The sequence below is a fragment of the Aotus nancymaae genome, unplaced genomic scaffold (genome assembly GCF_030222135.1).
Source record: "Aotus nancymaae isolate 86718 unplaced genomic scaffold, 86718_ANA_hifiasm-v0.15.2.pri h1tg000015l_0, whole genome shotgun sequence".
Classification (NCBI taxonomy): domain Eukaryota; kingdom Metazoa; phylum Chordata; class Mammalia; order Primates; family Aotidae; genus Aotus; species Aotus nancymaae.
The window spans coordinates 4636731-4658903 of NW_026988426.1; the positions used below are offsets into that span (position 1 = coordinate 4636731).

At 43.4% G+C, this 22173-nt stretch overlaps 2 protein-coding genes across 6 annotated transcripts in view; both read left to right on the top strand.

Moving 5' to 3' along the window:
- RADIL (Rap associating with DIL domain) overlaps positions 1–22173 on the top strand; it is a 109901-nt gene that overhangs the window by 41801 nt on the left and 45927 nt on the right. The window lies entirely within an intron of this gene.
- Positions 9874–11490, top strand: PAPOLB (poly(A) polymerase beta). Its single transcript, XM_012455583.3, has one exon. The coding sequence runs from the start codon at positions 9874–9876 to the stop codon at positions 11404–11406; it is 1533 nt and encodes a 510-aa protein (XP_012311006.3). The 3' UTR covers positions 11407–11490.

The following is a 22173-nucleotide window of genomic DNA, read 5'->3' on the forward strand; positions in this document are numbered from 1 at the left end:
CCTCTCGAGGAGAGGGCCTGGGTCCCGTCATGGAGATAAGACAGCAGTCACTTAGGCATACTGGGGAGGGGCGATGGCAGGGCCATGTGGCTCTTGTTAGGGCTGGGGAAGGGTGAGGGGAGGGTTGGTTTGCCTTTGTAGCAGGAGTGAGAGTCCTGGGAAGGCTGTCCTTCCTTGCTTTCTCCCTTTCTCCTGTTACATTTTAGGTTGGGGCATCTTTGCTGAGGGAGGTGTTCGTGGTTGCAGGGCATTGAGCAGTGTCCCTGGCTCCTGTGCCTCCACCCCTAAGTAGTAACAACCAAAGATATCTGCAGACATGGCTAGCTGTTCTCTGGGGATAAACTTTCGCTCTGTTGAGAGCTACAGTCTTGGACCTGGCTGCCTGGACTCGGCCACACCAGCCCCTGCTCACTGGGGCCATGTGGCTGAGTGCCCGCTCCAGGCCCTCAGGCCTGATCCACAGTGGCAACACTTGTCTCTCCCAGGCCACTGTTGGATGGGCTGGGGTGCCTGGGAAGCCCAGGGTCTCAGGGATGGTCACGTGCAGAGTCTCAGCATTCATGCGTTCCTGGAGACAGGGACATCACCGTGGCTTTGGATGTCCCCTTTGTAAAGAGGCATCCTAGAGAGTTTGTAAATTAGCCGGGGGAGGTTTAGCCAGGAATGTTCAGGCTAAACAAAGCCTGGGGATACCACCACAGCACTCACTGGGCTTTTGACTAGAAAACAGTCCATCTGATGTCTGGCAGAGAGTAGGCACTCATTAAATACCTGTGGAAGGGGTGGTGCCCTGAGGCGAGGAGGCGCCTCTGTGGGTTTCAGCTCCCATGCGTCTGCCAGACTGCAGAGTGGGGTCTGTTTTCTTTGTGTGTGTGTGTGGGAGGGTGGCATAGGGACTGTGTGGCCATCCAGGAGTGTCGATGTGGCTTAAGTGACAGAGGAAGCTACAGCCCTGGCCACCTGGCAGCGTGGTGGGCTGCCCTCCTGCCCCCAGCACCGCGATGGAGCTGGCAGGCAGGCAGCAGGTCTCTGTTGTCGCTGAGTGCCAGCTCTGAGTTTGTGTTTGTCATCCAACCTTGTCATTCGGGACAGGCAGGAGGACTCGGCCTCCCTGATGACTGCCAGTGGTGTTCAGGCTGCAGGGACTGTTGTGTGCATGCAGGAAGCCGCTGCTGTCTTCCTCTGCTGGCTAGGTGCCGTGAGTTCTGTCCTCCTGTGTCCCCAAACCTTTCTGTGGTGGTTTTCATTTGAAATATTTTTCTTCTGCTATGACTCCAACTTTAAAATAACTCTTATCTTAGGACGATGGAGGTGAATGGATTGCTTTTCCTCTTTTTACTTGGGAATAACTCACTGCTGCTTGACTGGGATTTCCTTTCCAGTGGATTCCCAATGACAGAGTCACCGTGGGAAATGTTCATTTTATGTGGTTTGGCTAAAAACAAAACAACCCCAAATCTTTTTTCACCAGCCTAAAACTAGAAAAGTTATTGAACTTTAAAGACATGTGTGAGCATTTCCAATTCAAAGAGAAAATAGTCGAATGGTTAGTTGTCAAAGCCAGTTGCATCCTTAAGTTTACCACTTAGACTTTTAAAAAAATCAGTAACCTTCCATTTTATCACAGAAGCACCATTAGCAGCCCTGTTGTCCCCTGAGCTGAGTGAGTCCCGGAGTGGCAGCGTCTCCTCTTACTCTAGAGACTGGGGTGACGTCCAGCCTCATTCCATAAGGGGCCGCTGACAGAGTTTAGCGTTAACACCAAAAACAAAGGGATGTTGTCACTGGTGTGAAACGTTTGAAAGACGTAAAACAGAAGACAGGTGGTAAAGATGTGGCCGAGGCGGACCTTACAGGGCAGAATTTTAGCCAGTGTAGGAAGCATGTAACTGGGGAGGGGGAGGGGCTCCAGACCCCCCGCCCCCGGATTGTTCAGGCACAGGCCTCCCAGAGAGCCCATTTAGGCATCAGCCTGAAGGCACAGGTGCGAGGAGTGGGGAAGAATCCCAGAGGTTTCTCAATCCATACGTTCTGTGATCCCAAGTTCAAAATTCTTGATTTTCCTTAATATTTTGCCCCAAATTGGGATACCCAAAATGTCAGTATATGTCATGAATAACCAGTGATTTTGTTAACTAAACAGCACTGAACTCATATTTTCAAAACCTCCTTATTGTTTTACTAAAATTGATTTTTAAATTCTAGAAATATATTTTTAAAAATTTATTAGCTAGCATTAATTGTTTAGTTAGTGCAACAGTGTGACCTGTTTCTGGATACACTTTTGTGTTGTACCAAATATCTTTCTTTTTCTTTTTTTTTGAGATGGGGCTTGGCTCTGTCACCCAGGCTAGAGTGCATTGTGCAATCTCAGCTCACTGCAGCCTCCACCTCCTGGGCTCAAGTGGTCTTCCTACCCCAGCCTTTTGAGTAGCTGGGACCACAGGCACGCATCACCATGCTCGGCTAATTTTTGTATTTGCTGTAGAGATGGGGTTTTGTTTTATTGCCCAGGGTGGTCTGGAACTCCCGTCCTCATCTATCCACCTTGCTCTCCCAAAGTGCTGCGATTACATGTGTGAGCCACCATGCCTGGCTGCCAAATTTCAATAAAATAAATAATCTCTTCAAAGCTGTCTTCAAACAGGCAAATATAAAAGCAGAATTTTGAATTTGGTTAAATGGAAATAGAGATCCTACTTTGTCCCATCAACAATGTGAAGCATTTCCAAGAAGTACTAACATATTAGCGTATTACTCCTAACATGTAAACCATGTTGGCCAGGTGCAGTGGCTCACTCCTGTAATCCTAGCACTTTGGGAAGCTGAGGCAGGCGGATCACTTGAGGTCAGGAGTTCGAAACCAGCATGGCCAACATGGTGAAACCTCATCTCTACTAAAAATACAAAAAAATTAGCCAGGCCTGGTGATGGGCGCCTGTAATCCCAGCTACTTGGGAGGCTGAGGCAGGAGAATTGCTTGAACATGGGAGGTAGAGGTTTCAGTGAGCCGAGATTGTGCCACTGCACTCCAGCCTGGGCGACAGAGTGAGACTCCTTCTCAAAACAAACAAAAAAACATGTTAATATCTGTTGGTTCCCAACAGTGACCTATAATGTTGGTTGAAATATGTTTGGGGATCTGTTTAAATCATACTGAGTAGCGTCTCTGTTGGTTTTAGAGAATATGCTAACATAGAGAATGTTAACTATCAAAGTATCTTTCGTTTTGATGTTTTAAGTGGCAGAAGAGTTTCCAGAGATTTCAGATATATACAGACTGAAAGAAGTAAGCTCGACCTGCGTGCTTCTTCTCCACTGTGCTGTCCTTGAAAGACTTGGTGTCCATGTTTGTTGTTGTTGTTGTTGTCATTGTTTGAGACAGGGACTAGCTCTGTCGCCCAGGCTGGACAGCAGCGGTGTGACTATGGCTTGCTGCAGCCTCAAACACCTGGGCTCAAGTGATCCTCCCACCTCAGCCCCTCTGAGTAGTTGGGAACACAGGATATGCCACCACACTCGACTTACTTCTTCATTTCATTTTTTTGGTAAGATGAGGTCTCATTATGTTGCCCAAGATGGTCTTGAACTCCTGAGCTCAGGTGATCCTCCTGCCTTGGCCTCCCAAAGTGCTGGGATTTCAGATGTGAGCCACTGCAACTGACCTGAGTGTCCATCTTTGTGAAAGAGTCAGATTCTCGAATGCCTATGATAGGTTTGAACAAGACAAGCAAAGGTGGGAAGGATTGACCTTATTAGTCTTGAGACATATCTTAAAGGCATGGTGATTGAAACTATGTGGTTTTAGGGGCAGGAGGAGTCAAATAAACCAATGAAACAGAATAGAGAGTGCAGACACAGACCAAATACCCTGTGGGAATTGGGTGAGCTACAGCATGCATCATAAATCCCAGGGAAAGGATTTTGTAAATGACGTTAGGATAACTGGCTTCAGCCATATGGAGAAAAAGGAAATGGACCCTTCCTCTAAATGCTTCAAAGACCTAGATGTCAAAAGTAAAATTATATGGCCAAATGAAAGATTTCATAAAGAGGGCTTAAAAAGTACAAACTGGTTGGGCATGGCGGCTCACACCTGTAATCCTAGCACTTTGGGAGGCTGAGGTGAGAGGATCACTTGGGCCAGGAGTTGGAGCCCAGCCTGAGCAACATTAGAGATTCTGTCTCTACAAAAAAATATAAAAATTAGCTGTGTATGGTGGCATAGGCCTGTAGTCCCAGCTACTCAGGAGGCTAAGGTGGGAAGATCACTTGATCCCAGGAGGTTAAGGCTGCAGTCAGCTGTGATCTGTGAGCTGTGATCATGCCACTGAACTCCAGCCTGGGCAGCAGGGCAAGACTTCATCTGTTTTGTTCTGTTTTGTTTTGTTTTTGAATTGGAGTCTCACTCTGTTGCCCAGACTGGAGTGCCATGGCTTGATCTCAGCTCACTGCAACCTCCACTTCCCGGCTTCAGGCCATTTTCCTGTGTCAGCCTCCTGAGTAGCTGGGATTATAGGCACCCACCATTTTTGTATTTTTAGTAGAGATGAGGTTTCACTGTGTTGGCCAGGCTAGTCTCGAACTCCTGACCTCAAGTGATCCACCTGCCTTGGCCTCCCAAAGTGCTGAGATTACAGGCATGAGCCACTATGCCCAGCCTGTTTTTTTTTTAAGTACAATCTGTAAGAAGAAAAAGTAGATAGATTTGACTGTATCAAAAATGAAAATTTCTGTTTGACCAAGGACACCATATAGATAAAAGATAGGTGATATACTAGAAGAAAATGTTTGCAGTATCTAAAACTGCTGTGATGAATAACTAGAATAAAGTAATGAATGTCTAAAAATCAGCAAGAAAACAGCAAAACACTCACTAGAAAACATGAAGCTGGTACAAGTTTGCAGCAGCTGGAAGAAGGTGAAGCCAGCGTGGCTAACACACACGACAGGGGAGGCCAGCCTCACTAATGCCATTGCCACCCATGGTTGGCTCTGGCTGCACAAAGCTGGACAAAGATTTTGGCTCTGCATCCTCTAGTACAAGGCAAAGAAGTTGTGAGGGTTGGGGATAGCTAATCCACTGGCTGCCACATGTATACATATATATTATTTTAAAAAACAGGTCAGGCGCAGTGGTTCACGCCTGTAATCCCAGCACTTTGGGAGGCTGCGATGGGTGGATCATGAGGTCAGGAGTTCAAGACCAGCCTGGACAAGATGGTGAAACTTTGTTTCTACTAAAAATACAAAAATCAACTGAGCGTGGTGGCGGGCGCCTGTAATCCTAACTACTCAGGAGGAATTGCTTGAACTCGGGACATGGAGGTTGCAGTGATCTGAGTGCGCCACTGCACTCCAGCCTGGGCGACAGAGCAAGACTGTCTCAAAAACAAACAAATAAACATGACAGTTCATTTCCCCAGAATAAGAAACCAATGATGTCAAAGTCAAGGTTATGAAAGTTAGTTTGCTCTGCCCTGCAGCCATGACCAAATGCCTAATACAAGGCAACCATCTTACTAATGTGGGGAACAAGTAAGTGCCAAGAAAGGGCTGCACAAGCTTCTGTCTGCTGTGTGTGGCCATCACATGCCAATCTTCTGGCACATGCTCTGGTGGATGGATAGGATCATTTTCTCTTTTCATTGCCATTCTGTCCGTGGGAACCCACTCTAGTGTATTAATGAATACCATTCCAATTTACCTTTCATATGTTTTGATTCATATGTATCCTTAGGACATAAATAATATTTTGTATATGTTTAATTTACCTAAGTGGGATTGTGCTATAAAGCCCATTGTTTCTTTTGTAACTCACATTGTGTTATTTATTTTAAAAATAGAGACAGGGTCTCACTTTGTTGCCCAGCCTGGTCTCGAACTCCTGGGTTCAAGTGATCCTCCCACCTCAGCCTCCCAAAATGCTGGGATTACAGCAATGAGCCACCACACCTGGCCTCACATTATGTTTTTAACATCTACTCATGGTGCTCTATTCAGTTAATTGCTTTTGACTGATGCATAGTTTTGCATTATATGCCTATACTACATATTCATTCCCCTAAGTACAGACACTCAAATTGTGTATAGCTTCTTCCTACTGAAAATGGTATTCATTAATAACTATGCCATTGTTAGGTATGTCTAACAATGATATATCTAACATGACATTGTCAGAACATCCTAGAATAACTTACACAAACCTAGATGGTACAGCTTACTACATACACAGGCTGTATGGCATAGCCTGTTGCTCCTGGGTTACACACCTGTACAGTATATTTCTGTTCAGTATATTTCTGTACAGTATATGTTCTGTACAGTATATTTCTGTTGCTCCTGGGTTACACATCTGTACAGTATATTTCTGCTAGGAGTAATTAGAACACAATAGTAAGTATTTGTGTGTCTAAACATATCTAAACAGAAAAGAAACAGTAAAAACACAATATTATATTCTTGTATGGCAATCATTGTATATATGGTCTGTTGTTGTTCAAAACATCATTATGTGGTACATGACTGCAACTACATGTTGTTTTATGTGCTAGGAAAAAGAAGCACAGCTGCTAATTTAGAATGAGGGTTAGGAAAATTCGCTCTGAAGAGGTGAAATGTAAGCCAGTCTCAAAGATGACAACACACCAATCAGGTGGAGAGCAGTGGGCAGTCGGTGGGGCAGGAAGAGCATTCTGGGAAGAGAGAATAGCATTGTGCAAAGACCCAGGGATGAGAGAGAATGAAGCAAAGGCAGGCACTGCAAGAAGGTCATTGAGCTGGTGCGAAGGGGAAAGTTGCAGAAGGTGCGGCCAGACAGATAGTCGGGGGAAAGAGCAACCTGGCTTGTTAAGTATTTTGGATTTTGCACTGTATATAATGCAGGGTCACTGGAGGGATTAAAAGACTTTAGCTCCTAGGTAGAGAATACTTTGAGAAGGTCAGTAATAGGAGATTAATTCAGTTGCTGTAGAAGTCAAAGTGAGAGTTGATGGTGGCTTACACTAGAGTTATAAGGGAAGGGGTGAAAGCAGTAGAGGGATTTTAAGTATATTCTGGAGATGAAATCAACAGAACTTGTAAATAATTGGATGCTGAGGATGCAGAAGAGGGAGATGTCCAGAATGACTCCTAGGTTTCTCGTATGAAGAGTTGGGTAGAAAGAGATGCCATTTCCTAAAATGGAGACTATTGAGAGAAAAGCAAATTATGGGAGGAAGAGTTAGAGTTCTCTTTAAACTATGTTAAGTTAGAGACATCCAAATATAGGTGGCAAACACAGGCAGTCAGATAATATGGATCTGGAGTTCAGAAGAGAATCTGATTAAAAGTATTTTTTTTGTAATTAATTTGTAAGTAGGTGATATTTAAAGCTGTGGAAACCAATAGATTAGGTAGTGAATGTACATGCAGTGAGGAGAAATGAGGGCTTAGAATGGAAACTGGAGGACCTCCAACATTTAGAGGTCAAATAAAGGAGGAGGAATCACCAAATCCAACTGAGGAGTGGCCAGACATGTAGAAGACAACATGAAGAGTGTGGTGTCACAGAGGCCAAGATGAAGCTAAGATAGGTCAAAAAGGATGGAAATCATTGGAGTCATGGATTGGGCAACATGGAGGTCACCAAAGACTTTTCTGATAGCTGTTTTTGAGCATGCAAGCCAATGTTGAAACGGGTGGAAAAGAAGGTATTTATATTGCTGGCAATATGTGGGATTAATTATCCTGAAAATCTTTCTATGTAAAGTACCTGGAAATGTTGAATAAATATAAGAAATCATCTATTAATGCATAGCTGAGTACCCATGAAAATAAAGGAAATCTCTAGGAGTGGAAAAAAAAAAAAAAAAAAAGAGATACCGAGGCATTTGCCAGTCTTAGAAACTGAGAAACTTAAGTTTAACAGCTGTCCAAGAAGAGACAGAAAGCCCTTGGGACCTTAAAGGGCAGGGAGTTAGAACTGAGACCCCTCCAAATACAGTTGGAATCCTTGAAGGGTGACACAGTGAGTGCAAAATTGGAATAGGAAGAATCTGCTACCTCGTGAAAGGAGATGACAAAGAAAGTTCTCTCTCTTGTACTGGGTGGGAAAAACTAAAGACTGTTCCTTAGAATTGAAAACCACATGTCCTCTCACATGTATTTGGGGTTCAAAACCGCACCACCTACATATTGTAGATAATCCCTGGATAAGAAATTACACTGTATGCAATTTGATAGTGTACAAGAACATCTGTTGGAAACAAAGCAAATCCTCTTTGGAAGGATACATCCTCTATAAAGGCATTCCAAGTCACACCAGAAATTAGCTCACAATCTAAAATTACAAGACACAATAGGTAATCCCACTCTGAGTTCTTTTTTTTTGAGACGGAGTTTCGCTCTTGTTACCCAGGCTGGAGTGCAATGGCGCTATCTCGGCTCACCGCAACCTCCGCCTCCTGGGTTCAGGCAATTCTCCTGCCTCAGCCTCCTGAGTAGCTGGGATTACAGGCACGCGCCACCATGCCCAGCTAATTTTTTTGTATTAGTAGAGACGGGGTTTCACCATGTTGACCAGGATGGTCTCGATCTCTTGACCTCGTGATCCACCCGCCTCCGCCTCCCAAAGTGCTGGGATTACAGGCTTGAGCCACCGCGCCCGGCCTAACTCTGAGTTCTTAACAACAAACTATAGATTTCTCAAGAGCATTCGGAATTGGAATCATTAGTTATAGAATACTAAATAAGTATGTTTAACACGTTTAAAGAAATAAAAGATGGGGGGAAAAAGCAGAGAAGCTTGGAAAAGAACAAAATAGTGTTTCTAGTAATAAAATAGAAGTATTTAAATGGATATTTCCATGATGCTTAAACAGCAGACTAAATACAACTGAAGAGAGGACTTGGCGGTAATCTGGCATCACCCAGAAAGACACATGACTTAAGAGACATGGAGAACAGAGTGAGAAGGTTGACCACGTGTCTAAATGAAGAGAATCAAGAGACAGGTGGGAGAACATATTCCGAGGAAGTGCCTGAGAAGCTTCTGGAAATCATGAAAACATGACTTCTGATTTGGGAATTATAGTGTATCCTGTGTAAGATTATTAAAGAGAAATCTATCCCTGGACACACAGTGGTGGGATCACAGGGCACTAGGGACAGAGACTTTTACAGCCGCCATAAGAAAAGACAGACGAGCAGCACTTAACCCAGCTGCGGGATTCTCAATGGGAACCAGAGGACAGCAGAATTGTGCCTTTAAAGCATGGCCAGAACACAGCTGTCGACCTCAAATGCTGCCCCAGCTTAAAACAACGTCCACAAACAGCTCAAGAAACAAGACAGGAACTGCTTCCCACCAACGAGTTCCCACTGAAGGGGTGTCTGGACATCCAAGGATGTATGCGAGGGTGAAGAGGGCTGAGGGTGCCCTCAGAAAGGATGCACGTCTGAGATGTCAGGAGACTTGGGGAGCAAAGAATTAGATGGGTAAAGCTGGGTAAATACGTAAACTAGTGGTGATAAAAGGGTTGAATTTGGCCGGCCATAGACCACTTGAGCCGTGCCCACCCACGTCTGGAGCCCACCGCACAGTTGGGGGGCCCAGCCCAGAAGGCCGTGGCTCCCGTAAACCCTTGCGCCGGCTGCTGGTGCGCAGGCGCCTACGCGTGTGCGGTTGGTTCTGGAACGCGGCCGCCTAGGGGCTGGCGCCATGTTGGGGCCGAGGGGAAGGAGGGGAAGCAGTTGAAGCCGTGGGCGCGCAGCGGGAGCGGGAGTAGGGTGAAGACCAGGGCTGCTAGGAGCCCTGCGCTTCCCGCCTCAGTGGATCATGACCTGGTCGGGGTGGTGGGGGACGTGCCCTGGCGGGACGGGCGCTGAAAGATGATGCCGTTTCCGGTGACAACCCAGGGAACACAGCAGCCGGCGAAGCGCTACGGCATCTCCTCACCGATCAGCTTAGCGGTCCCCAAGGAGACGGACTGCCTCCTCACCCAGAGGCTAATAGAAACTCTCAGGCCCTTCGGGGTCGTCGAAGAGGAAGAGGAACTGCAGCGCAGGATTTTAGTTTTGGAAAAATTAAATAATCTAGTAAAGGAATGGATACGCGAAATCAGTGAAAGCAAGAGTCTTCCGCAATCTATACTTGAAAACGTTGGAGGAAAGATTTTTACATTTGGCTCTTACAGATTAGGAGTATATACGACAGGCGCAGATATTGACGCCTTGTGCATTGCACCAAGGCATGTGGATCGAAGTGACTTTTTCACCTCCTTCTATGCTAAGCTGAAACTACAGGAGGAAGTAAAAGATTTAAGGGCTGTCGAGGAGGCATTTGTGCCAGTTATCAAACTGTGTTTTGATGGAATAAAGATTGATATTTTGTTTGCAAGATTAGCACTACAGACTATTCCAGAAGACTTGGACCTAAGAGATGACAGTCTACTTAAAAATTTAGACATTAGATGCATAAGAAGCCTCAACGGTTGCCGGGTAACCGGTGAAATTTTACATCTAGTGCCAAACATTGACAACTTCAGGTTGACTCTGAGAGCCATCAAATTGTGGGCCAAATGCCACAATATCTATTCCAATACACTAGGTTTTCTCGGAGGTGTTTCCTGGGCCATGCTAGTAGCAAGAACGTGTCAGCTTTATCCAAATGCAGTAGCGTCAACTCTTGTACAGAAATTCTTCTTGGTATTTTCTGCATGGGAATGGCCAAATCCAGTATTACTGAAAGAGCCTGAAGAACGGAATCTTAATTTGCCTGTATGGGACCCAAGAGTAAATCCCAGTGATAGGTGCCATCTTATGCCTATCATCACACCAGCATACCCACAGCAGAACTCCACGTACAACGTATCTGTTTCAACCAGGATGGTCATGATTGAGGAGTTTAAACAGGGACTTGCTATCACCGACGAAATTTTGCTGAGTAAGGCAGAGTGGTCCAAACTCTTTGAAGCTCCAAGGTTCTTTCAAAAGTACAAGCATTATATTGTACTTCTGGCAAGTGCACCAACAGAAAAACAACATTTAGAATGGGTGGGCTTGGTGGAATCAAAGATCCGGATCCTGGTTGGGAGCTTGGAGAAGAATGAATTTATTACACTGGCACATGTGAATCCACAGTCATTTCCAGCACCCAAAGAAAATCCTGATAAGGAAGAATTTTGTACAATGTGGGTGATTGGGTTAGTGCTAAAGAAGCCAGAAAACTCTGAAATTCTCAGTATTGATCTCACCTATGATATCCAGTCTTTCACAGATACTGTTTGTAGTCAAGCAATAAATAGTAAGATGTTTGAGACGGGTATGAAAATTGCTGCAATGCATTTAAGAAGAGAGGAACTTCATCAGCTGTTGCCTCATCATGTGCTTCAGGAAAAGCACACTCAACAGAAGGTAGAAAATTGACAGATTTGAATGACAGCAGCTTTGACTTGTCTGCAGGTGGTGAAAACAGCATTTCTGTGCCTTCATCTACTAGCACTATGAAGACAGGCCCATTGATTAGCAGTTCTCAGGGTAGAAACAGTCCTGCCCTGGCTGTAATGACAGCATCTGTGGTGAACATATAGGCTACTGAAATTTCCTTGCAACAGGGAATACCAGTGAAAGTGAAAGTTCAGGGGCTGCATTAAACGAAAGTATTCCTCACGCCGTCTCTCAGCCTGCCATTGCTCCATCACCAAAGCCCATGGTCACCAGAGTTGTTTCTTCAACATGTCTCATAAGCCATCCAGACCTTCAGGAAACGCAGCAACAAACATACCTAATCCTATAGTTGGAGTCTAGAGGATATTCTTGCTTCATAAAGAAGAAAGGACCAAGAAAACCTAAACAGGAAAAACTCAGTACAAAGACAAGTACAACTTCATTAGAAATAATTCAGACAGCATCTTCTCTGTTGGCCTCTCAGGGAACTTCAGTACAGATCTTTCTAGTATCCCCGTTCTCCCTGCAAATCCAATTCCTGTTATCAGGAATTCAGTAAAACAGGTTGAATGGATAAAAACAACCACAAGGGTCCATCAACAGTATCTGCTAACTCAGCCTGTTGTCTTCAAATACTAAAGAAGGAGAATGAAGGATACAGGACTAGATATGACTTGAAATGGATTTAGGCTCATTTAGTAACTTCTGTTACTGGGCTAGTCTTGATCAGAAGTCCAAATTAGTATGTGACAGCTAGAGGTACTGTTATTAATGTGTCAGCAACAGTTACATTAACTATTTCAAAACTGCCCTTAAAAAGAAAAAACTTTCCAGCTATATTTATACCTGTGACTGACATCTGGACTGGATTTATGTTTGATACATTGTTGGGAAAATTTGAATACAAACTGGTATCAGAATTCCTTACACTGATGATGCACTTTATATTTTTTGTTAGAAAGTAGAACTAATTTTAGATTTTTCAAACTGGTGAATTTTATTTTTCCCTGAAGAGGTTTCTTCACTATTAATCTTAAAATTGGATACCATTGTGCAGTGGTGTACTGTACTTCAGAGAAAGCAAAAAAGTACATCTGGCTCAGTCCCTATGAGGTAGCTGTAACCCTTTAAAATTAAATGTCAACTTTTAGGTATGTATTTGACATCAAAACAATCATTAGTAGGTGTTTGGTTTTGATGGCACACCATGGAGAAATGATACACTGGTTTTATCTGTAGAACTGTTTTAGAGAGTAATCAGAAATCAGATATTTTCTCTGAGCTGAGAAAGCTCCATATTGTCTTGTCCTCAATCATTAGTCCTAAAACAAAAAGGCTTTTTGCCTCCCCCTTTTCTCTTTGCTTGTATGCACAGAGTATGCTTATGTGTCATTTCACACACACACACACACACACACACACACACACACACAAAAGAATAATTTTCTAAACCATGATGTGAGACTGACAATCCTGTGGCCATATGGTACAAAACTCCACATTGTAGCAAAACTTTACTAAATATAATGCCTATGAGATGTGTTTCTGATCTTGGATGACCATTTGATCTCTACATATGGGAAGTGTTGTACATTCCTCGGAATACTTCCTGATAGGAAAGTTAATTTCCAGTTTCACACATAAGCAAAAAGGCATTTTCTCCAAGAGTTTTAAACACATTTTTATTTTTAAATGACTTATCGAAACTCATCTGTAAATTTTACATGTAGAAACATATAAAAGTAATTTTTAGCAAGCCCTTGACATCTTACTGGCTTTCTGCTCTTCTGTTTTAGTCTACAAAAGATCAGCAATACTTTAAGTGGAAAAAAGAAGATCCCTAGTAATTAAGCAGTAGAGCATCGATGTTTAGGAAATATGAGGGACAGCAGATGTGGATGAATGAAAGTTTAGTCTTTCTTAATCTAGACAGCAAACTTAACAGTCTCTCCAGTTAGCCTTGCTTTAATCCCTTCCCTCCCTCCTCTAATTGCAGTTTCATGTTAAACTGCAATTACTGAAACTCTTTTCCTGTCCTTCTGGATTAATTTTCCAAAGTTGAAATATAGTCATTTCCTATTAGGCTGTACATTACTTGAGACTTTTCTTTCATCATTACCTTCTGATGTCTAGTATATGATATTTCTTTTTTTCACATCTTTGCCCTTTCACCAGAATAATAAATTGGGTGAAGTGTGCACAACATCTGTATTTTGAATGGCTATGGTGTTAGGTTGAAACGGCCAGGCACAAATTTAATCTGATCATTTTGTTTACACATTGGGAAAAAAAATAGTTTATTAAACATTACCTGTAATGTACCTGTTTTACCAAGCTGGAACCTTGGGACTTCTTATTTCTAATTTTTATTACCTGAATGTGAGACTGTTTTTTCATGTGATGTACATAGTGAGTGGAGTTTGCTTTGTTTTATAGTATCTATACTCCTGGTATTTTCAAGCACTGCTTTGAAAACAGATGACTTATTTCTCCATTAAAAACGCAATAAAAGTAAATGGCAAACAAGCAAAGTGAAACTAAAATACTGGCAATAGTAACATTTAAATCTGAGATCTGAATTCAGATGTACTTACATTGTTCTGAAGGAGGGTAGAGACACTGATGAACTTTTCGACCTTACTAAGTCTAGAATGTAATAATGTTTAGGGAAACATGAAAAGGTTAAAATTTCATATCAGTAAAGGTGAAAAATAAAGCTAAGCTGAATCCAAAAGAAGGCAGGAAAGAAATGGGGGAAGCATACCAAAAAATAGGGTAAAAAGAAAACACGATCTGTAGTCATGGAAATGAAACCAAATATATCTGTCACTACAATAAATGGACCAAACTTCCTGACTAAAAGGCAGAGATTGTCAGATTCCATGGGAAAACCAAGTCCAACTCTATGCTATTTTACTTCTGAGAGACACATCTAAAATAAAAGAATGGAAAAAAAGGCATGTTAAGAGAAAAGAAGCTGGTATAATAACAATATCATTTAAGTAGGTGTTAGAGCAAAAATAATTATCAAGGACAGAAGGACCATGGATTGATGATAGAAGACCTACTGCATCAGGAAAACTGAATGATTTAAAACTTGTCTGCACCTGATAAATCACTCTTAACATAAAATAACAAAGATGAACAGAAATTGCTAGATGTGTCGTTATCATAGAATATTTCAAAACAGCTCTTTCATTAATTGATATCAAGCAGATAAAAATAGAAGGGAAACAGTTTTTGAACACAGTCCAGTGTAGCGGTTGGTGAACTTTTCCTATTAAGGACCAGATAGTAGCTATCTTCAGTTTTGTGAAGCCATACGGTCTCTGTCACAGCTACTTAACTCTGCTTTTGTAGGGTGAAATCAGTCGTAGACAATATGTAAACAGATGGCCAGGGCTGGATTTGTCACCCATCCCCCTCAGCCATTGTTTGCCATCAATGATCTAGTGAACGTTTATTATAGAACCTTCCGCCCAACAATTGGAAAATGCATATTATTCTCAAGTAAGTATTGGGATGTACAAAAATTAACCTCGTGCTGTATCAAAAGTAATATTTAACATACATCAAAGTATCTGATTTATAGGACATGTTCTCTGACCGCAGAACAGTAAGGTAGAAATTAAGTAACAAATAGCACAAAGAAGACACAAAAAAGCTTAAGCCATAAAAAGAGAGATTGGTACAATTATGAGATTTTGTTCATCAAATAATGAACGGTGAGAAACTGAAAAACAGGCCTTAAGCTGGGAGAAGATTTTGTGATAACATGAAACTGACAAATGTTTACTATCCAGAATTTATTAAGGATGGCAAAGGAAAAAGTCTAATTAAAAAGATCAATAGGCTGGGTGCAGTGGCTCATGCCTGTAATCCCAGCACTTTGGGAGGTCAAGGTGGGCAGATCACTTGAGGCCAGGAGTTTGAGGCCAGCCTGGGCAACATGGCCAAACCCTCTATTTACTAAAAATACAAAACTTAACTGGGTGTGGTGGCATGTAGCCGTAGTCCCAACTATTCCGGAGGTGGAGGCAGGAGAATCGCTTGAACCCAGGTGGTGGAGGTTGCAGTGAGCTGAGATCATGCCACTACACTCCAGACTGGGTAATGGTGAGAGTCTGTCTTAAAAACAAAACAAAACTGGGTGTAGTGGTTCATCCTTGTAATCCCAGCATTTTGGGAGGCTGAGGCAGGCAGATCACTTGAGGCCAGGAGTTCGAGACCAACCTGGCCAATGTGGTAAAACCTAACCTTTTGTATTTTTCTCTACTAAAATACAAAAATTTGCCAGGCATAGTGATTCGTGCCTCTAGTCCTAGCTACTTGGGAAGCTGAGGCATGAGAATCGCTTGAACCCAGGACATAGAGGTTGCAGTGAGCCAAGATCATGCCACTGCACTCCAGCCTGAGCAACAGAGCAAGACTCTGTCTCAAAAAAGGAAAATAATAAAATCTCCAACAACCTAGTTTAAAAAGTGGGCCAAAGAAATGCATAAGCATTTCACAGAAGAGGAACTAGGAATGGCCAATAAACATGAAAAGATGCCCAATCCCATTAGTCATAAGGAAAATACAACTTAAGACCAGAGAGGTGTTTTTTAATACAAAAATAAAAAAGTCTAACAGTGTCTAGGTTTGTCGAGGATGAGGAGCAATGGACATTCTAACATGGTGCCACTGAGAGTGAAAACTGTTTTGGCCCCTTTGGGAAACAGTTGGGTCTTATCTAGCAAAGTTGACAGGCCCACACTCTGTGTTCCAATTATTCCACTTGTAGGTCTTCATTATCATCCAGTGGGACACTGATGGACTTCATCTTACTGATTCCCCTTAGTCTTTGGGGTGACCAGAGTCTGTGGGACCACAGCCGTGTCCAGAACTCTACACACCTAGTTTACCTCCAGTGTGCCATTTAAATACCGTAATGTTCTATATATGTTGTGGTGTTAGAAAAGTCAGGAAGCACTTGGAGATGAGTATGAGAGTGTTTATGTCCACGTTTTGTAGTGGTCTAAAGTTCAAGACAATCCACATAGCCACCAATGAGAGAATGGCTGGATGGTGACATATTCACGCAATAAATAGTATAAAATTGTGAAATTAAACCGTAGCTACCTGTGTCAATGTAACTGTGTCTTATAATGTTGAGAGGAAAAGTGCATTGCAGAAAAATGCAGGATGTGATACCATTTATATAAGGTTTCAAAATAAGCAAAGTAGAGCAGTATAATTTAGGGTTCCAAACGTGTGGTATAACTATAAATGAAAAATAAGGCCATGTTAAACACAGAATCCAGAAGAGTGATTCCCTTTGGTAGGGTGAGAGGTGGGGACAGGCAGGAAGATGTGTTTGGGAGAGGTGATATGAGCCTGGAAATAGTCTATTCTTTTTAGGTTGGATGGTGGATGAAATGGTGTTCATTTTGTTATTAGTCTAAGTTATAAATGCTTTCATATGTGTGAAATATAGTTGAATAACCAATACCAAAGTGATATCTTAACCTCTTTATCAGCAGTGACAAAAAACAAACACCACCCTCCCCCAAAGTAAAAGCAAACAAACAGAAACCCCATGTAATGCCTCTTCATCAGTTAAGAATTGCATTTGACCAGGTTAGAGTAGCCTGGGCACAATACAGGTTACTTTTGCCTAGCAGTAAGTTCAGGGCTGGTAACATGGCTTTCCTGGTCACCAGGGACCAGGCTTTTCCTACTTTCGGCCCCATTGTTTTAGTTCATGCCTTCTGTCTTCAAGGTTACCTCAAGGTGCAGGATGGTTATGGGGGCCACTGCCATCACATCTTGATTTAAGGCAGGAAGAAAGAAGGAAGATGGGGAAGGGCAAAGGTGTCCCTGCAAACTATCCACCTATGGAGCTTTTCAAGAAGTTCCAACAGCGGCATCCCCTCATCTTTCACTGACTGCAACTTAGTCACATGGCTGTGCCTACCTGCAAGGGAGACAGGAAAATGTCGCTTTTCTTAGCTTGGTACATCACCTCACCAATAGGACAGGGCTTATGCTATTAAAAGGAAGGAGATAATGTCTAGTAAAAGGCAATGATAGCCTTCTCTTTCACAGCACACATATATTTAGAAGTTCAAAATCACTTCCAAATTACCCCCAGCATCATCTTCTTTTTTTTTTTTTTTTTTTTTTTACGTAGTTTTGCCCTTGTTGCCCAGGCTGGAGGGCAATGGCACGATCTCGGATCACTGCAGCCTCCGCCTCCTGGGTTCAAATGATACTCCTGCCTCAGCCTCCTGAGTAGCTGGGATTATAGGCATGTGCCACTATGCCCGACTAATTTTGTATTTTTAATAGAGATGGGGTTTCTCCATGTTGATCAGGCTGATCTTGAACTCCTGACCTCAGGTGATCTGCCTACCTCAGGTGATCCTGACCTCAGGTAATCCCTCCCAAAGTGCTGGGATTACAGGCATGAGCCACCGTGCCTGGCCTACCCCCAGCATCTTCAAGTCAGCAGTAGCACGTCAGATCTCCATCATTTTTTGAGTATTTGACTTCCTTTCTGCTTTTTTTTTTTTTTTTTTTGACGGAGTCTCGCTGTGTTGCCAGGCTGGAGTGCAGTGGCGCAATCTCGGCTCACTGCAACCTCCGCCTCCCAGGTTCAAGCAATTCTCCTGCCTCAGCCTATTGAATAGCTGGGACTACAGGCGTGTGCCACCATGCCCAGTTAATTTTTGTATTTTTTTGTAGAGACGGGGTTTCACCATGTTGGCTAGGATGGTCTCGATCTCTTGACCTCGTGATCCACCTGCCTCGGCCTCCCAAAGTGCTGGGATTACAGGTGTGAGCCACTGCACTCAGCCCCTTTCTGTTTTTTAAAAGGCCCTTAGGTTAGGCCCACCTGGATAATCTTCCTTTTGATGAACCCAGAGTGAACTGATTAGTAAACTTATTTATGTATCTGTGAAAATCTCTTTTGCCATACAACAAAACATAATCATGGAATGACATGATATAAACAGTTCCCAGTCACGCTCGAGGTTGGAGGGCAGATTATGCAAAGCAAGGGTCATTGGGGGTCATCTTAGAATTCTGGCTGCCACAGTCTGCCCTCTGGCCTCCAGTGATCCATAGTTACACCCGCATGCAAAATACACTCACCCCATCTTAAGGTCCCCCAGTCTTATCCTATTACAGTATCAGTTCAAGTCTAAAAATCTCATCATCTTAATCTAAATCAGGTGTGAATGGGACTTCTGGATATAATCTGTTAAGTAGAACTCTTGGGGCACAATTTCTCTCCATCTGTGGACCTGTGACACTAAAGACACAAGTATCTGCTCCAACCCTCCCAACTTACAAGGGTGGGACCTCTACATGGATGGTAACATGTTTATCAGCCACTTCCTGTCTGTATTCCCCCTTCATTTTTCAGTCTCTCTGTTCCTTTCAGTCTAGGCCAGCAGTGTTTCTGCTGGTATAATTTTCTGAAAAGCCTGTGTGCTAGAGAGGATTGCATGAGATTTCACTCCATTAGAAGCCACATTCACAAATGTCTCTGAGATAATCCCTTCTCTACTTTTAGCTTCTGGTGTGATGGTGGATGGAAAGTGCTCTTGAACTTCCTTGAGGTCCTCTGTTTTGACTAAGAAATATATATGAGAAATACCCTTACTCAACTGGAGGAGTCTTTTATGTGGCCAAGTACTCTGACCTTTTGGTCTTCCTGGGTTTCAGCAAAGGGTTGTACAGGCACACACGTGGTTTTTCCTCTGTGCCTCACATGAGAAGCCATTTCTGACTTTTGGCATCTCTTGACATCTGGAAAGGCTGCACATTTTCAAACTTGTCCAGTCCTGGTTCTTTTTTTGCTGAACAGTTCTTCAATTTTCCTCTCTCTCCTGTTGCCTCTCACCATAAGCAGCAAGAAGAAACCAGGTGGCACCTTCTACACTCTGCTTGGAAACCTCCTTGGCCATATCTTCAGGTTCTGCATTTGCAAACTCTGCTTTCCAGCAACGGCAGGATGACAATTTCAGTGAGCTCCCTGCCCTCACATCACAAGGACCCTCCTTCCTCCAGTTTCCAATAACGTGCCCTTCACTTCCTTCTGACCCTTTGCTGGCAGCATTGTGAGCATCTAGGTTTCTGCTGTTCACAGTAATTTTGCCTTTCTCTGAGGTGATTTAGGAAAGTTCTCACTTTATTCTGAGGAATAAGCAATGTCTTTACTGTGCGCATTTACTAGCAGCCTGTTCAAGGCAATGTAGACTTTTTCCATCCTGCTTCTGAGAGTCCTTCCAGCCTCCACCCATTGCCTGATTACCAAAGCACCTTCACGTTTTAGGTATTTGTTATAGTAGCACCCCATTTCCTGGAACTAAAATTTGAACTTTTCTCTTTTTTTGAGACAGAGTTTTGCCCTTGTCACCCAGGCAATGGTGTGATCTCGGCTCATTGCAACTTCTGCCTCCCAGGTTCAAGCAATTTTCCTGCCTCAGCCTCCCAAGTTGCTGGGATTACAGCCATGCACCACCATGCCTGGCTAATTTATTTGTGTTTTTAGCAGAGACGGTGTTTCACCATGTTGGCCAGGCTGGTCTTGAACTCCTGACCTCGGGTGATCCACCCGCCTCAGCTTCCCAAAGTGCTGGGAATACAGGCATGAGCCACAGCACCTGGCCCTGAACTTGTTTTCTATTGCTTGCAACTACAAGTGTAGCTACAAGTGCGGCTTAAAACTACACTTTTTAAAACTATCCTAACTCACAGTTTCCATGAGTCAGGAGTCTGGGCATGGGGGAGCTGGACCCTCTGCCCAGGTCTCACACAGCTGCACTCAGGGTATTGGCTGGGCTGCATTCCTCTCTGGAGTTCAGGGGCCCAGACTTACAAGGTTGTTGACAAAGTTCAATTCCTTGTGGTTGTAGGACTGAAGCCTCTGTATCTCTTCCTTCCTCTCTCACTGGCTTACAGCTGGGGACCACTCTCAGCTCCCAGTGACTGCTCTCAGGTTGCCCCATGGTGCCCTGGAGAACTGCCCTGGCATCACACCCTTCTCACACTTCAAACCTCTCTGACTTCTTTTCCGTGACCAGCTAGAGAGAATGCCCGGCTTTGAAGGAACACACTTGATTAGGTTTAGCCCAGTGCAAAACTTCTATATCTTTTTTTTTTGAGACGGAGTTTCACTCTTATTACCCAGGCTGGAGTGCAATGGCGCGATCTCGGCTCACCGCGACCTCCGCCTCCCGGGTTCAGGCAATTCTCCTGCCTCAGCCTCCTGAGTAGCTGGGATTACAGGCACGCACCACCGTGCCCAGCTAATTTTTTTTTTTTGTATTTTTAGTAGAGGCAGGGTTTCACCATGTTGACCAGGATGGTCTCGATCTCTTGACCTCGTGATCCGCCCGCCTCGGCCTCCCAAAGTGCTGGGATTACAGGCGTGAGCCACCGCGCCCGGCCCAACTTCTATTATCTTAAGGTCAACTGTTAGGCATCCTTAATTTTATCTGCAGAATCTCTTCTGCCATGTATCATCATCACAGAGTGAGCCCAGGAGGCAGAGATCATGGAGCCAGCTTAGAATTCTGCCTACTATAGTGAACTTCCATGCATTTAGTGTGCTTATATTATTCTTCAAGGGAGTTCTTACACACATATATACATACATACAGGGCTCTTTTTGTCAAGATTTTTTTTTTTTTTTTGAGACAGAGTCTTGTTCTGTTGCCAGGCTGGAGTGCAGTGACACGATCTTGGCTCACTGCAACCTCCACCTCCCAGTTCAAGCAATTCCCCTGCCTCAGCCTCCCGAGTAGCTGGGGCTACAGGCATGCACCACCACACCCAGCTAATTTTGTTGTGTTTTGGTAGAGATGGGGTTTCACCATGTTGGCCAGGATAATCTTCATCTCCTGACCTCATGATCCGCGTGCCTCGACCTCCCAAAGTGCTGTTGGGATTACAGGCATGAGCTGCTGTGCCCAGCCAAGTTTTTTTTTTTTTTTTAATGGGATCATCTGTGTAGTGTGGGTAAAAGGAATGAAGAAAAAAAATGAAAAGAAAAAAATGGGGGATCATATACTTACTTTTCTGTATTTTTCATACCAGATCCTCTCTGGAAGTTACATCATGTGTCATAGCTCCAATTCATTCATCTTAATGGTTATGGAATATTCCTTGGTGTAGATGAAACACAGTATTTGGGGATTGTTAGGAACAATTTTGCAACATACATTTCTTTACTAAAGAAAAGATGTTATCAGTGGTCAGATCACCAGTGTTTGCCAACATAAAAAATAACTACATTTAAACTAGGACATAATACTTTCTTATTACCTAGAATTTTAATTTTTGTACTTAAGCTATGTCATATCTAAATATTTATCTAAACACAGATTTTGATCTGTATTCATTTTGTGCATACACAGAAAGGTATGCAGGAGTGAAATGAATTCAGAGTCTTTTCGAATCAGAGCCCTCCCCATTCACATTCTCCACACAGTATCATTTTCTTTTTCCTGGAGAGGATTGGTGATGTGGCATCCCCTGCTGTCTCTAGCACTTTCTTCCAAGCCACTCGCATATTCAGTCTGCAAGTTCGTTGCAGATAACAGCTGGAAGGTATGTTCATTCTTTGGATGGTCCTGAATTAACTGAAATGTTGCAGAATCTTGCCCCAGGCAACAACAACCAAGTTCTCCTCACAGCTGCAGCCTGGCTGACATTCCACAGGATACAGGATGCCTTGTAGTTCCAGAGATGTTA

Bases quoted from the DNA above. Each gene is read 5' to 3' on its own strand.
- PAPOLB (XM_012455583.3), top strand. From the start codon at position 9,874: ATGCCGTTTCCGGTGACAACCCAGGGAACACAGCAGCCGGCGAAGCGC.